This window comes from Opisthorchis viverrini (genome assembly GCF_000715545.1).
Source record: "Opisthorchis viverrini unplaced genomic scaffold opera_v5_10, whole genome shotgun sequence".
NCBI lineage: Eukaryota > Metazoa > Platyhelminthes > Trematoda > Opisthorchiida > Opisthorchiidae > Opisthorchis > Opisthorchis viverrini.
This window is the reverse complement of record NW_008751666.1, coordinates 2,077,752-2,094,600: the sequence shown is the minus strand read 5'-3', so window position 1 is coordinate 2,094,600 and position 16,849 is coordinate 2,077,752. Positions and strand designations below refer to the sequence as shown.

The following is a 16,849-nucleotide window of genomic DNA, read 5'->3' as shown; positions in this document are numbered from 1 at the left end:
CCTCTCTCTTTAAAATATTGGATTGTCCATTATAACTAGTAGGTGAGGCGCAAGTATTCCACGTCATCAAGTTTTAAGTGACTACTAATGAGCAAATCAACAGAATAAACCAATGGCATGTAGATTAAGGAGCTCCAGCTAGATGCTGTTCTTTGCACTGCAAGGACAAGTTCAACTCATACTGAATGACGGACCCTCTATGTGGTCTTATATTGGTTGAGTTTAATTAAATGTAAGTCGGCAATCCCAAAGAAAACTGCACGCTGATTTAAGTCATGAGTGCTCCATTTTTCAACAGACAATCAGGGTTGTGACTGTTATCCGGAAATCAAACTATTCCTTAGGGAGAAATGGTAAATCCAGTGAAATCAGAGCAGCCTTTCCAGAAAATAAAAACTGTATAGAATTCTGGCTAGCATGTTTGCTATGGACTCCGTTTGGTAGCGATTTCTTTCCGGAGCCTTTCTACTTGGAGACCAACGTTTCAGTAAATCGATTACGACAGTCATTTGAAGTACTTATTGCCTACTAAACTCTGATCCAAAAGAATAACAAGATGTGGGTCTCCCTTGAAACCCAGAAGTTATCGATTTTTGTCCGGATTATGGTATTCTGCAAACATAACACTATGGAACAGCGAACGAAGTACTGGATCACCCAAGACCTCATTAGTTAGGGCTGAGCAGGTTCATTTCTGTGCTACGCATTCTAGCATCCCAAACAGCCGTTAAGAACTGTATCGCCACAACCTTCCTTGAGCGCATTATATTGATCATTATCTGTGCAACCAAAATGCTTCTTGAACTCCTGGATATAGGAGCGCAATCCAAACTACTTTCACCCGTACAAATAGTCATACCAATTTATGGTGCCACTCCGCGTACCTTAGCAACGGTCGAGAGACATCGAAACTTGCAAAATTCTTCCCCTTCTCGTCGAACAACCGCAGATCAGTATGACTGGACGTGGAAGCGCCTGAATGTATGACTTTGAAGGGAATCAATCTCAAACCACTATCGCGAAGAACAATAAAATGATTAACATTTTGGATGGTCAGTGTGTCAGTAAAAGGAGCGTGCAGCATACAAGAAAATCGCGTATTACTTGGTGAGCCTCACTGTGCATTCACGATTTTCGATATGTGGTGAATATCTATACAGACAACTGCCTGGACACTGTGGAAAAGCTCCACCGATGGCTTGATTTTTAACGGGACTGGATAACATTTACACAACTTAGTCATCTAAGCAGCGAGAACCACCACGTAAAAGGCAAAGTCACAACGGTGTCGACTACTGCGGTCGATCATTGTACACAGACCGGGCTGTCAACAGTAGCAGAATGTTTCGGCCAAAATGCACACTAAGTGGCTGTACTAACCTCAACTTCCGATCTTTGCCGACAAATGCGCATACATCACTAGACTTTGACATTCCAGAATCTCTGCTGAATCATACTTGTCTGACTAGACTTGCCCGAAAAATATGCGACAAAGTCGTACATGGACGAATCTGGTACGAATTACTGGCGAAATGGTACAATTAGCGAAAACAGAGTGAAAGGCAGTTAGCCACGAGAAACACGAAAGCGGTAAATTCAGAACCGTGTGAAACACATTAACAACTAGAAGATGCGCAAGAAATATGAGTACTGTCCCAGTGTGCAGTCGCTAAGATCCGTAAATTACATGTTATGACACATGGCTTGTATGTCACAAAAAGTTAATTTCCGCACTATTTTGTGACCTCTTGCTAAAGAAGTCAGATGGGATGTGAAGTTTTAAAGCTAGACGAAGTGAACTACTGGGCTTTACCCACAGACCACAACAATCACGACCTTGTAGGCTATTCATGGGAAATACATAATTATATGGGTGACAAAAAGTCAGAGGAAAATTACTAACGCGCAAGCTTGCAAACCCAGTGGAAGTAGATAGAATCTGTGCCAGTTTCCTCAACGCCTTCTTTGGTACCTACATTTAAGGATTTCATGGTCGCCGAAGCCTATATTAAATCGTCTGCCGTTGGTAATGGGAGTTTCTAACCAACGATCTACGAGCTAGCAGAATATATACATTAGCGTTTCGCGACGGGTGGCTGAGCAGCAGATTGTTTAAACTGCAGTTAGACAGGAAATAGTGCCACTCCTCCAACAATCACGGAATCCACATCATTTGATCGATTTTCGTTCATCTTGTGAAATTAGTCTCCCTCGGAGAATCTAAGGGTTCGTTGTTAGTGTGAGGTCTTGAAAGATACAACTGAGATTTGTCCTTTATGTGAAAATTCCTGATTGAAAATTTCATCTAGGAAGTCATCACTCGAGAAACCAGTCAACACGATGACGTGATTTGGATCCCGTGATTCTGGGTTGAGTCTCGCTACATCCGCTACATCCTTTCATTCTAAATACGAGTTTATCACACTGTTGATCAGCTTCTTGTGATCGAACGAGTTTGAAACTCCCTGCAGTTTTTCGAGGTAGGCAATACTGATGATTTCCAGTGAAAATAAACTGGCTGTACAGGGCTTCTCTGCTGTTCAGTGTAGATTGTATTCAATTACAGAGCGAAATTTCTATTGAAAGGCAAAATAAGTCCTGGACATATTTTGCAGATTTCGGTGACCAAACATGAGTGATGGCTGCAAAAAGGACGCAAATGATAGTGAGGTTTATGACGACTTTCAGAAGTCGTCCAGTATCAGCGAAATGCACTAATTTGCAAATAAATTTCGTTTTGCTGGAGACTTAGCTGGAACCCAGGTGAATCGTTCGTATAGGATGTTTTGTGTAGAACATAAGGTTGACGAAAATTCGGGGACTGTGCATACCTGATGAGCCCTAAGAAATGCGAAACCGGTCTTATGCTGTCAAGGAATTTTCAGCAGCTTTTATGAGTCGTGTGTTACGTCGTCCAATATTCTTTGCATAAAAGTAATTATACCGGCGACAATGTACTAGTTTACTGAAATACATTTGAAACACTGGGTAGGTATGATAAACCCGTTCTATCAAGAATGCCAGACAATTTTTTCTCTTATGCAGATGCTTGCTTGTACCCCCCCCCCCCAAACGACCCATTTCTAGCCACCTTACAAGGAGTTCCTTGAATTTCCATTATTGACTGCCCGGAGGTTATACTTTCGTTTGCTGCCTCTTCTAATTTCTAGAGTGCCATTTGACAATTATGCAGAGTTCACAGTAGAAAACTAATTTATGGTGAATGTGAAACGAGAATGCTCCCGCAGGTCCAGTCGGATAATTAAGCTTGTGTAAAACAAAATAAAATGTTTCATTCACGTAAGCTTCAAACACCAACAGTGAAGCTGAATTATATCTTGCAAGTTACATTATTTAGTTGTTTCAACTGTTGGAAACTGGGAGGGGAGTTTGGAGGAGTGAGAAGTCTAAGCACATGTGGGATGAATGGGGATGCGCCATTCGTGTCCGTCCTCAGGCGCGTCGTTCCTTTCACGCTGCATGTACTCAAACTTATCATTTGAATACATAACAAACAGCCTTCCACTTTGATAATTTACACCGGATGATATGATGGTCCACTGTGGAAGTCACACAAGGGGTCCATGAACGGTAGCGACAGATATCAACTGCCATCAAATTAGTTTGTGTAGTGAATCAGCTGTGAAGTTTGGGTGAACAAGCAAAACAAAGAGTGAACAACCTAAGTGGCCCAGTAGATATAGCACTCGCACAATAAGCGGGATCTTACAAAATGAGATTCGAACGCAGACTCCGAGAATTCCACAAAATCCGCACACACTCAAAAAATCAAATAATGGTATGTATTTGGCCCCACATTCATTCAGAAAAGTGTATGCCAGTTATTCGAGTAAACGAACGTACAATAGAAAATAAGCAAAATTCATCCCATTTGTCTAATCCGAATATGCACTGTTCTTAGACCACTCGGTCTTACAGTTTTTATATTGTGTCCAGTGTACAGGTACTGAGGTCACTTACAACCCAAAGTTGACCTTTTTCGAAGTCCTTTCTTTGCTTATCAAACTCAGGAACCGTAACTATACTACTGGAGACCGTTTACCCAAATAAACCCTCTAGGGTCTTTTTTGTGCTAAGGGACACTTTTAAACATCTATTTCTTTGCCTGGTCAGTGGCTGAATCTTATTTTAAAATGTTGATAATTAGCTTGGTACGGTCCTCAGTGGCATACTTCAGGACGTCCCCGCGCGTGCTCTGTAAACTTCTGATAAGAAGACCTACCTGGCCGCAACATCTACGTGGTGTACACCAAGAGAACAGGGGCCATCAAGTGGGCTTACTTTAATCCTCCAAAGATTTGTTTATATAGGCGCTGGAACCAAGCTCGCGAAATAATACATTACCTCGTGATTATCTCGGTTTTCTCTGGGGAAACTTCATCTGTAGCTATCTAGCGGAACCAACATAAAGATCGTCCCTTCTTCAATATATTATATTAGGTTGGATGTTGGTTCAACATCAGTCAGCTTGTCAACAAAGCGATCCGGTCAATGTTCAGTTCGGTTTACTGTTTCACAATTCATTAAGGCTGGTTTAAGCTATACCGTAGGAGACCAAAAGACTTCATTTTTTTTCTCTTTTACTGGGTAGTATTTAGCTTCATCACAGTTGTAGACCACCCACACTTATTACTCTAATCGCATCCAAACACTCAAGACGAATTTTTTTGCAAAAAATTGACAGTGGCACCTGTTGTTTAGCATCATGTGACAGGTAAAAGTGCTTTCTATCCATCGCGGATGGTCAGAGCATAAATACCGAATCCTGAAATCAGGTGCCTGTTACATTTTAAGTTGTGCGGTGATCTGTGGTAGATTTTTGCAAAAAAGTTTTATGCAAGTATATATGCATGACTACCAACATGTACCAAATTCTTTTAGACTTTTGGGTAAAAAATGTCGGAAATAACAATCTCCTCCCTAGGAAAACAGCTAAGGCGACACGAAAGTTAGATTACAAGAAGATATTGCCTCAATAAAACAAGTACAAAGGCACACCAAGCCAAGCGAATTTCGGAAACCTCCGAGGTTTTCAAGTGGCTTCTGTAGATTTATGGAGAATGGTTTGTCTGTCTGAAGCCCTTTGGGCAACCGTACCCTAGTGGTTGTTTAAAAAGGTAGTCCAGTTAAGTGGAAGTCCTGTATAGGGCGTGGAAATACCGCTGCAATTAATTTCACTGTGTGAAGTCCTTAAGGTTCACCTTGGACTTCACTAGGAACGAACCTAAAGAGAATATCATACCGTGTCTATCTGCCCCTTCCTGAGAACTCTCCTTAACACTTTTGGAGCTATTACAAATCTAATGTAACACAATACTTTGAGATTCTCCACCCAATTTCTATATTTTCCTTTCAACAGAGTGGACCTACTTATACGAACGGTCTTCAGTTTGGGCGCGCCTACGGAAGCACCTCAAGCACTCCAGCATCTCCCCATATTTCTGGTACTGCTCTGAAGCCCATTAGATCGCCCTCATCCTACTCCCAGTTTGGAGTAAGCTATGGGTTGGGTGGGTCGAGTGGACTGCGACATTCTGGAACCTCTGGTGATGTAAAGAATATAAATGATAGCGACCGTAGCATACATTCTCGTCGCCCCAGTATTGATCGAACGTCTGCTGGGTACACAGATTACACATCTCCCTTTTCCAGTTTCTCCAGCGGACGGTATTCTACCAGCACCCTCTCATCAAGAGACTCTAGTTCTGGAGTAGGAAGTAACTTTAACAAAACGGGAGGCGTTTATTCACGCTCTCTAAGTCAGAACGTCGTTCAGGAAGAGGAAGCGGAACCTTGTGAGTCAGCTAGCAAAACTTCAGAGGGCTATGTGCTTGTAACGAGCAGGTCATGTTCGACTGAGGAAGATTCTGGTTTTCGCAACAAAATCTCAGGGATTTCTTCGACCAAAACAGAAAAAATGCAAAGAAACTCCCATAAGCTACCCGTAGTGGCAAACAGTACTCAAACAGCGGATGACATTCTGTTACCTTCTGCCAAAAATTCTGGTAGCACAACGTCAGCTGGTCCAAAGCTGTCCACTCCAAGGAGATTGAACATTGGTGGACGCTATTTGACCCAACTTCAGAAACAAGAATCAGATCCACAGAGCCCAAAACCTGGGAAGGGAGGATGGCGAGAATCCGTCTATGGGATAGATTATTCTAGTAAATCTAGAGCCCAAACGCAGCCACCGCAGTCACCACAACCTGCTCAGAATCTCTCATCGACCGAGCAACGAAAACTTGAGCGAAATCGGAAGTTAGAAGAAGAATGGAAGAACCAAATACAGCTGGAGATTGAACGTGAGAGCCGCAGGGTTCGTCAGCTTGAACGAAAAGCTAGATGGGAAAAAGATGAGATGAAAAATAAAGAAATAGAGGAAGAAATACAGCGGCGAAAACAAATAGCCGCTGAGTTGCGGGAGCAGGAGGCGAACTTGCGCAACGCGGAGGAACAACGCAAACGTGAGCTGCCGAGTAACTTAGTGAGTGCAAACACTCAGTCACAGGATCCAATACAGAAAGTAAACGCTTGGAAACGCCAAAATGCTCTACAGGATGCCGATCCACCGTCTGCCGGGGAAATGGGTGGTTCACAACTCTGGGATGTTGAAGAACAGGCCTGTGAACCAGCTGTTGTGCAGCTAAGAGAGAAACATACGCATCATCATCCCCAGCTGAGAAAATCGGAGGTCTCACGATACTCTAGGGACTCAGAAGCAACCATTCGCCAAGATACATTGACTTCGGAGCAAAAAATCAATGGCACAGTCCCAAATTTGGCGTCCAGGAGACGCAGCTCTATAAATACAGCTGGTAGTATCTCTTACGCTATGCAACACACAGACATAGATGATCTCCTAAAAGATAGACCATCCTCCAGATCAGATGCAAGCTCGGTTAAAAAGAAAGATGTCAGTGGACCTCCGTCTCCACGCCGTGAATACTACAGAGATGGAAGTGGGGATTCCGACGAAGAAGAAGTAAAGCTTGTGTACAAATCCTGGAAGTCCAAGGAAATGTTCCAGCGCATGACTACGGATGTTCAGAACTTGCTTATGAAAAGCCACAAACGACCAATTAATGTTAGAATGTTGATGGATATATGTCGGAACAAATATCACGACAGGCGCTTTACGGACGCTGAGGAGAAGAGCTTTCGTGGATACAAAACTGCCAACGAACTTCTCACAGAATCAGGCGTGGACGTCAAAAAAGTGAGTCTGGCTCTTTTCAAGTTTTATTCAAATTGATTCCTGAGCATCTCATCCCATAGTTTGATTTTTAGAAGAGAAGTTCTGATCTGTGAGGACTATCACAATGTATAAGTAAGATAGGTAATTCTTTGTAACGTAAAGAGTTTGCCCGTAAAAGTTGCAGTACCGTTAGATGTTGTCGGTATGTGTTTATTGAAGACTGCCTTCACACCGAGGAATCCGTAAAAACACAAAGCTAAAACTAAAATAATGGTTCTAATTATGGTATATAAGTTCTTTCTCTCCGAGGATACCTTCAAATTTCATTTTCAAACCCCATTTTCATTTACCCGTTATTTTCAAACATGTATAAGGCTCATCAAGACGCCAGCCAACTTAAAGTTTCCAATATGTCCAGAGAAATAAACATTGCGCTACAGCCGGATTTTAATAAAATTTACGCAAAACCCTTTCAAGAAAACGTCGTCAAACCAAGGTAAAAAGAATCGGAGACACTGAAATGTGTATAGATCCCACATGGGACCTTTGGTGTTTATTGAGGCTCACCAGACAGACATAAATTGTGGCTTAAAGTTTAATGCTCTTTAGTACATGACCGATAGCCGGCCGGTCGATATGTGTGTGAGGTGAGTGGAACTTAGGCGAACCAACTAATTGCATAATTCACAGATAGTAACATTCTGCTAGCCAGAAATTCACCTAGCAAACCCCGTATTTCCAACTGAGTTGTCCAAATAAAGTACAGTCTCCTCATTTTGCTGGATCGTTCTTAAAAAGTACGAACAAAAGCCAGCTGTTACGGACAATTTAGTTCAAAGATTTTACGTGATACAATTGGTTCGTGCAGCAATCCAGTTACCATAAAGCAAATGAAACGCACCAATTATCATTTCGAATGCCGCTTATTCCGAAAGTTATCTCCACGATATACCTTTGTTCTGCAACGTCGGAAAGTCCAGTGATAATATATCCTAAGCTGAGTAAAACCTGACCAAAGCCGCTGCAAAATGCCAGTTAGATATCATATTAAAGCTTATTAGGATAGTTGAAACAGCCTCGTAATTCTTCCTTTTAATCACGACGGTATGTAGAATCCTGTGACTTTAAAATTTCCCTAAGACCTGACCAAATGGACTTGGAAAGTTTTGGTTGCAACTTTACTTAGTAACTGAGGGATAATAATAGCTTCGTGTTACTTATATATCTCACCAGTTCAGGCACACAAACGTCCAACCATAATTTGACGTAGTCAACCTGTTTTCAGCCAATTTTGAGTGAATAAACCTACTTGTTCTAGGCGTCTGCGTTGAATCGTGATGTGGTACATCGAGGGTTTTCTGCGCAGTTTGGAGCGCGGCGAGTCCATTTGAATTCCGCAGTAGACCAAACTGAAACACTGCATGGCTGGTTGGCTGGTAAAATATCATCTGACAGTACGGACTAGTATGAAAAAAGTCCTAAAGGCATGGGGTACTACATCCTGTTGCATGTAAACGTCAGTAGGTTCATGTCTATAACCAAAAAACATCTCTAGGTTGCACTACATTTTTCGGGCCTTTTATTCAGTAGCCCATCTACTGACAGAAGAAATCAAAAGTTCCCAGTATATCCAGCTGCCTAGATCGTTTTGTGTGCCATCAACTGACAGGAAAGAGGAGTACAATAGCAGGCACCACCTAACGTCGGACCACCTCTGCAGGTATGAGAGCCATACTATAGGTATTGATTGTTCTAATGTCTGTTTCATTCTCCCTGCGCTCCAGCTATGTCATTTAGCAAGTTGTTAAATATATTTATTATCCTTGTGGACAAAGAAGAAGGTTAGGCATTTTTCAACCCATGTGTTTTTTTAACCCACACTTGTGTTCCCTGTTGTGACCCCTTCATGTATATCGAAACGGCGTATCAAAGGCTGCTTGTTTGCACCGCAAACAACCTAGTATACACAAATCGCCTGCTCTTTGACGATCTCGGGTGTAAATGTCTATGGTGAGGTTCCTGTAGTTATACGACCTCTCAAAATCTGAGTGTCATCTGATTAACTGTTCGGGGAATTCCTTCTAGTTCAAATACCAACACTTGGGGCCTGAAAAGCAGGGCGGCCAACCATTGTATGAAAGCACTCCCCTGCTATGCGGGAACCGAGTTCCACCCATCCCGAATTGAAGAAGCAAGACTGTTCAAAGGTAATATTGATCGGTATACTGTTGACTGTCGAGACTCAGCCTGATACCAAATAATGCATATCAAAGCAGAAGTGGAACAGTAGGAGACAAAAACGCCATAAATCCGCTTATATACAGCACTCAGCGAAACGTGGAAGGTAGTGCAAAGGCAGGGTGCGAAGGATAGAAATCTCCGGTATTGGAATCTTCGTCTAACTCCAGAGTAGACGTCGGATATCCCAGACGAATCACCTGCCTTTGACTATTTTCTACGCTCCACACAAATTTGTCTTTGGGTTACCTCAAACATGCACTATCTACCTCCGAGATACCGACTGCATTATCTACGGGGCAATTTTCACACAATCAGGTATTTGTTATTGGTGTTCATAGTGTGAGGAGATTTGGGTTAAGTGTTCAAACTACTAGCCGGGAGGTCGCGGGTTCGAGACTCTTCGGAGTTTCATGAGATGCGCACTGCTGATGATTCCCAATAAGGATGAAACAGCTGTACAGTGCTTCTCGGCTTTTCAGCACAGATTGGCTTCACTTATAGGACGAAATCCCATAAAAATTTGTTATCGGTGTCTAATTCTTTTTCAATTCACTGTCACTTTTCTAGTTGGGTTGTGAGTGGCTTGCGATTCTGCTACGGTCAGCCGTTTGCTGCTAATAAGCAGGTAGTCATAGAGTCGCGATTGCATATTGTAGATCCGAAAAACGAGGGATGGGGAACAAACAAATGGGAAAAATCATGCGGCTTTGAAAAATCATTCGCCAAATAATGGATCACACTGAGAGGCGAACAGTGCATGGCCCCTAACTTTGATGTCTTAACTATATATCCAAAGGCGGTTCTTTAACCCCTTAAACTTACTCTGGTTGCTTGTCATTAGTCCTTGGCCTGTTTCTACCCGCGAGGACTTCAGTCGGCCTCTCCAGCTAGTGCTTTTTACCTACCAGCAGTTGTATTGTTCGACAGGAATGGCAGTGGAAAAATACCGCGTTTTCTGCATTCGAATTTAACTTATGCCATCTTCAGTCTGAGATAATGTTCTGTATGCAAACACCCTCGGCACCTCCGGAGAACATTCGTTGCTGTTGTTCTGTGCATCTGACCGGTGTAGACCGCATATTTGCTGCAACAATTTAGGAAGCGTGTAGAGTCAGGGATGAACACATTTGAGAAGGTAGCCTCCAGCTGTGCTCAGCAGAATTTCCTTACTCAAACACAAACAAGTTCGCGGTCAACTCGTGACATAAAATCAAGGTCTGTAAAGGCTCTGCAGCTAATAAAATTTTTACTTACCGTCCTCAGCTCGTTGTGAATCTGAGCAGAAATTATCAGCCTCAGTAGTCTTCAGGGATAGGAATTTCTGGGTCTCCTTGAGTTGATCAACATCGAAATCACGACGAATCTTTGTGGTATCTGTTAAATAGCTGGAGAGGGGGCGCTTACGTGAACCACTTACACTCAGAGAAAATTGTTGTAGCGCGACATGTTCACTAACCCGGTTGAATTATCCGCAAACCTTTTCCGTCAACAACATGTTTTTATGGGGGCACCAGTTGGCCGTTCTTCAAGAATAAATGAACGGTTATTAGTGACTGAGACGTCAATTTCTTGCGCTATCTAAACCGTGAACCGAAACTCAAGAACTTTGATAGAATCGGCCTAAAAATTTTAGCACAAGCCGATCAGCACGGGTTCATTAAAACTCGAGTGCTGTCCAGTAAAATAAAAAGTTTCTCACTACAAACATTATGCACTTCAGGTTCTTCTAGTCTGTGATGTGAATGAAAACCGGTAAGCGATAGGGCAGACAAAAATCCCAGGAACTTGTCCACCTGAAATTATAATTTGGAGACATATTCGGCTTAAACCATATCTTGGCCAACAGAAACGATCGAAGAAATCCCGCACGAGTCTTTGCTTAGAGAAGGGTTCCGCGGAAGGACAAAGCCGTTTGCTTGAACGTGTTGTGAAGGTAGAGCAGGACTTCCGACGAGAGAAAAATGAATACCTCAAAACTCAGAGATCGCCATATCTCCTGCGTACAAATATATTCCCGTGTCGGCGATTGAGCTGATGTGAGTGTCTATGCTTGGGGACAGTTATTATTGGACCCAGCTAAGACGACGCTCCTGGGGTGGGTGAATGTCGAAGCACAATTTGGGTGGGGACGAAAAGGTACGAGCATAACTGGCTTTCGGAAACGATAACAACTTCTCTCGTCCACTTTACTGGACACTTTCCAAATCAGGCGTCGGAGGTCACAGAGACGAACATTTGCAGAGCCCTCAAAAAACAGGAAATGGGTAGTAAATTCACCGACCTTCGGTGAGACGTGCACCCGCGTGCTTCGACATCAGGTAACAAGACAGAGATATGTATATCGGATAGGCCGGGAATCTTTTATGGAGGAAAACTTGATCATCGAAAGTTTCCAAACCAAGCCACATCCAAGAGTCCAGGCGGGCTTGATCACGCGCTGATACGTTGTGGCACCCCAGCTACCCTTCGGTAAATCCAACCATCGTTGCCCAACTTCCGGGCGACGAGTTAGTCATTCCGGCTGGTGACGGCCTTCAAGCAAAGATACGGGATACTCGAAGCCGGCCATCCTATCGGGTTTCCGAGTAAACTGCTGAAAGTACTTTTTGTAAGATCAATAATTTTCTGCTCGAGGGAATCCTGTCTAATCGGCGATCATCGGCGTTGGTGTCTCACAAACCAATCCATGCCCACTATCCTTTACTGATGTTCTAGACCGCGGCAACGATGGGGTATCGTACACCCAAAACACCTCCCTGAGACTGTGCAAGAGTGCCTACCATAGAGAACAAAATGTCGTGAAAAGAAACTAACATTGCTATCGTTCCGTTAGGTGTGGCGTTGAAGCCTCCACGAGCAATGCTGACTTAATTATCAATTTTTTTGGCTGTGTACCAGCCATTAAGGGAATGCATACAAGGTTCAAGCTTAAGACTTTCGCCATAGCCACATCTTCCGAGCGATTTGAATAAACCAACTTTAGCTCAGAATGCGCAGCCCGTCACTGAGCCTAGTAAAGTGCTATATTTTCCAGCATTTAGCACCAAGTTGTGGTACTATAGATCCCGAGACACTTCCACACACCAGGTAATGGACAGCATGTGACTGAGACATGATCTGACAAGACTACATTGCCCACAGTTTATTTTATGTAGACAGAACCTAAAACCCGAAGAGCTGTGTTTGCGTCCGTGCCATTCGGGGACGCGAAGTACTGATTCCACAATTTGGAACGCTGTTCATACACTGTCTTGACTATAATGCGCACTATTGAGCTACGCGGCGTGAGAAGCTAGGGCTTACCATAAAGTGTCACGAGTCTTTTCGTCCTCTTTGAGCTCGCTAGTTATGCACAATATCCGAGTTTCCACCAGCCATGCGTTCTACCAGAGCATAGCCATTCTACAAGGAACGAAGTATGATAACCCGGTGGGTGGTCAGTTACCGAGGGTTAGCACGCAAAAAGGCTTGAACGGCGAGTCGTTTTTTTACGTGAAATGACGGTGGCAACAGGGACATTATAGAGGTTTGCAAAATGATGGAGTGTGGAGTTGAGTAGCACATAGAAGCTCTCATATAACTAAGAACTGGAAACAGATCGGGATCAATTAGAATCCACTGGAAAAGCTAGTACCAACAAATAATCCTAGGTTTGTCACCCAGTAGAATAGTGACGTCTGTTATTGCCCTCTGGATGTGGTCTTCGGGGTGACGGAGATACTACTTCTTCTCGGACGTTAAGCAGAAGACTTCTGCAGCAAGAAGGGAAATGGATGAAACGGTAAATGGTTTAAAATTCTTGGGAGCGTACGTATCAGCAAATTCGTTTCTTCTTCTCTGGAAACAGGCGGATAAGTTTTTCTAATTGATTGGTGGTCACTTCCTTGAGCGCTTGTCTTATGCGAGCTCCTGCCTGGCAGGCATTTGGGGTTTTAGGGCTCACCGTAGCAAACAATCGGCGAAAAAATTGCGTACCTCTGAGAGACAGCCATTTATGTGAAGGGGTACGAAGTAGGTTTTTGGATAGGGACATTGGTTCGGTCAGTTACGATCTTGGTATTCAGTGAGCCTATTCTCACCACTCATTGACTATCATGGGACAGAACCGAGCTTGAATAATTTTTCTACTCGGTTTTTCTAGGTGGACCAACTTCAAGGCAAAGTTTATTGTTTTCGTGGGAGCTGCCCGAGAATAAAATGTTTATTCGTGTAGCATGAACTAGAACACGCTGTGGGTGCTTGTTTTAACGAACCACATGCACTCAGGTTTCTAGATGCGAACTACACCAGCGGATATTTGAATGAGATCAATGAAGCATGGCTAATTTCACGTGTCGCATTCAATATCTAGATGATCGTGATCCATTCTCTTGTACATCCACCACCATGTTGGAGCCCATCAGACCTCCGAAATACGTATTTTTAATGGAATTACCCCTAAGTGTACAACTCTCCGGTATCCACAAATGTTTACAAGCCCCTCAACGTGTAGGTAAAACTGAATTATCATTTCACATTCACCATCTAGCTGGAGGAATCTGCATTGCAACTCTGTCGGTTTGCCCAAGCACAGTCCGAATTTGGAGCTTATTTGGATTTGGACTCATCCTTACAAGAACAATGGGAAGAGCTAGAAATTTCTCCAGATCAGTGAGTTCCGCTTATCTGCTAGTGCAACTTTTCCCCCGTACAATTTTCATTTGTTTGTTCCGGTTAAAGCCTCCAAATTTATCCATTGCTTGTGATTATCTCACTGATCACCTCTGATCTCGCTCTTGTCGCAAGAACAGGAGTTAACGGCTGTCTTATGGAGTTTGCACATAGCTGAGTTACTGGGAAGCTAAAGCAGATAAGACTTGGGTATAACGTATCTTGTTTGCTTTCAAGGTTTGTTTTCAGGGTTGACCATCATAATGTCAGACCGTTTTTTCAGTTGCCCTTAGCTTCAGCGTACCGCTTCTGACAGCACATATAGCCAGGCTAAGGAACTTTATTCAAGTCTCCATTGTTTGTGCATTACTTTCATATCACGTTCATGGGTCAGGCAGCTGAAAGAAGTGAAGCGATGAAAAACCCATCAACAACAACCCAGCTCCCAACCCCCTTTACCATTTGAGGCCGCAAAAAACGGCACTCTAAGCAACCTCAGATTGTTTAGTAGTACTAAGTGACATATCTTCGCCTTCTCAAACGGGCAACACCCTTCTCTCACAGCTACCGGTAGGATCCCATGTCAGAAAAACACCTGCAGGACCTCACCACACGTCTGCACCAGATGGAAAATGAAATATCCTACCTCCGAACCATGCAGTCGACTTCATGTCTTCTAAATCCTAACGCAATATGAGATCCAAGCAATATAGAAGCGTCAAATCTGATTGATACGATTGAATCTGAGATCCGTGAACGCATCGAATGCCGTAATCAGGTCCTAATATTAAACTCACCTGATCGAATTCCGCTTAAACGTACCAACACTTCCATCCTGACTGCGTGTCTCATGCTGGACACCATGTGCACAGCTCGGCGAATCCGAAGGCTGAAACCATCCATGTGCTGCTCAATAGTAATGCAATTCTGGGATGAAAAAATGCCGTGCATCTGTTAACATCCCAGGCTCTTCTCTCTACCGAAAAGTTCCAAACTATAAAAATCAATGCTGCCCGTGCTCGAGTGCAAAGACAGTTTACCAAAAAGTTAGCAATAATAGTAATAATTATAATTATAATGTTTATTCCCAACTTGTAGGTGGCATACGGTTAGGTATAATCACAATAAAACAGTCAGAATAAAAGCATAACTGGCAGGGATTGTGGGCACAAGAGGAGTTAGGAGAAGTGACAGCGTCATAGGGGGTGCGCATTATCCAGTTGTTGTGTAGCAGTTTAGGAAACAGGTTTAGAAAAACGGGTGTAGTTGTTTTTCAGCGTCCTCCTTGAGTGCTGGCCATTCGGGAATATATATGTTTAACTCACGTCCTTTACGGTAAAGATTTTCACTTAACCTCCCCAAGAAGCCCCGAAAACAAGCCTCCGATTTAGCACGAGAAAAGCTTATGGCACATGTTTACTATGCAATGCATTACAGACGACCACAACTGCGATGAGATAATAACGAACAAACTTGACGTCAGGAACCGTACTTGTGGTGTTTCTGAGTATGTACACCGGAACCAATGTTCCTCAGAACGGTCAGTCAATGTGACGCGAGGCGCTCTACCCCTCTGAGTTTAGAATAGACAAGCGATTAGATGACAACTCTAGCGTAGCCTTTTCGAAGACAGAAGGCTGGTGGAACCAGAAAGTTAAAAAATGAAGATGCCAGTACGGTTAAGAACGCTAGAGAGCAGTCCCGGCTAATCCTGAATTCCTCTACAAAAAGATTGACCCCTACCATGATGTGGCGGTTTGTGTAACCCTGTGACTCACCGAGTTATACTGGTGGTTTCCACTATGAAACCCGCAAAGTGTCGCATGAAATGTCGGTTGGTCGAAAGAGGTGTGGGATATAAAATCCTTTGGCTATCCAGGTCGGATTAGGAACATGTACTGCGATGTCTTTTAAAGAATTGTATTACTGTAGTAGTGTGTCGGCATCCACTCAATGCCATAAGATTTTGGTGGGAGCACTATTCGTCCTTTTCCATACGTGTGGGCGTCCTGATAAAAGCGCAACCCAAGTACAATAATAAACCTCTCAACCAGAAATAATGTCAGGTCACATCGGCCGTATCGTGATCCCTTAATTCCTGCACACAGGACATGTAAGCAGGAACGACACATCACTTGATGTCATCGTCATCATCATCGTCACTGTCACCAGCATGACATCATTGTTTAACACCAATGCTTTGCTGCCGTTCAAAGCCTTATTTCAGAGAAGAGAATGTAAGTGGACGGGGAAGGGACTTAGTGCCAGCTACCACAATTATTCCGAAGTGACTAAACCTCCAGACACGCATTAGGCAATTTGGATAGAAACTGATAACACAAATGCCATTGACAGAGACTGGCAGTTATATCTTGCACCGTCTCCAAGCAAACGCAGTGGAGATGACGTGGTCCATATCCTGAAAAGCGAGTGGCACCGACAGCACACCAACATTTTATAACCTCATGCGTGCCTCTCTGTTAGGCCAAGGGTAACTACCTCTCTGATGCCGACAACATGAATTCCGCGCAGATAACTGCACTCTGGCAAGCAGTAGTTAAGCATACGCCAAGCACTATGGCATTGTCTGCGGAGCAAAGGTGTCCCTCATAAATTCTTGAACCTCATTAAGGCGCTGTACGCCAACTCCCGCGGCCGTGTAAAGGTCTACGGGAAGCTTTCTCCTGAGTTCATCACATCCAGTGGTGTCCGACAGGGCTGTCCTCTTTCCCCTTTCCTCTT

The 16,849-nt window shown here is 43.5% G+C and overlaps 2 protein-coding genes across 2 annotated transcripts in view; one reads left to right on the top strand and one right to left on the bottom strand.

Annotated features, from left to right (window-relative positions):
* The window catches only part of T265_00976 (hypothetical protein), a gene marked incomplete at both ends in the record, with an annotated part of 95,918 nt that overhangs the window by 22,341 nt on the left and 56,728 nt on the right, over positions 1 to 16,849 (top strand). Inside the window, 2 exons of the mRNA XM_009164891.1 lie at positions 5,381 to 7,237; positions 13,986 to 14,107. Of these exons, the coding sequence (XP_009163155.1) occupies positions 5,381 to 7,237; positions 13,986 to 14,107 (1,979 nt within the window). The remainder of the gene's footprint in view (positions 1 to 5,380; positions 7,238 to 13,985; positions 14,108 to 16,849) is intronic.
* T265_00975 (hypothetical protein) overlaps positions 1 to 16,849 on the bottom strand; it is a gene marked incomplete at both ends in the record, with an annotated part of 70,838 nt that overhangs the window by 25,360 nt on the left and 28,629 nt on the right. The window contains one exon of the mRNA XM_009164890.1: positions 10,712 to 10,831. Within this exon, the coding sequence (XP_009163154.1) occupies positions 10,712 to 10,831 (120 nt within the window). The remainder of the gene's footprint in view (positions 1 to 10,711; positions 10,832 to 16,849) is intronic.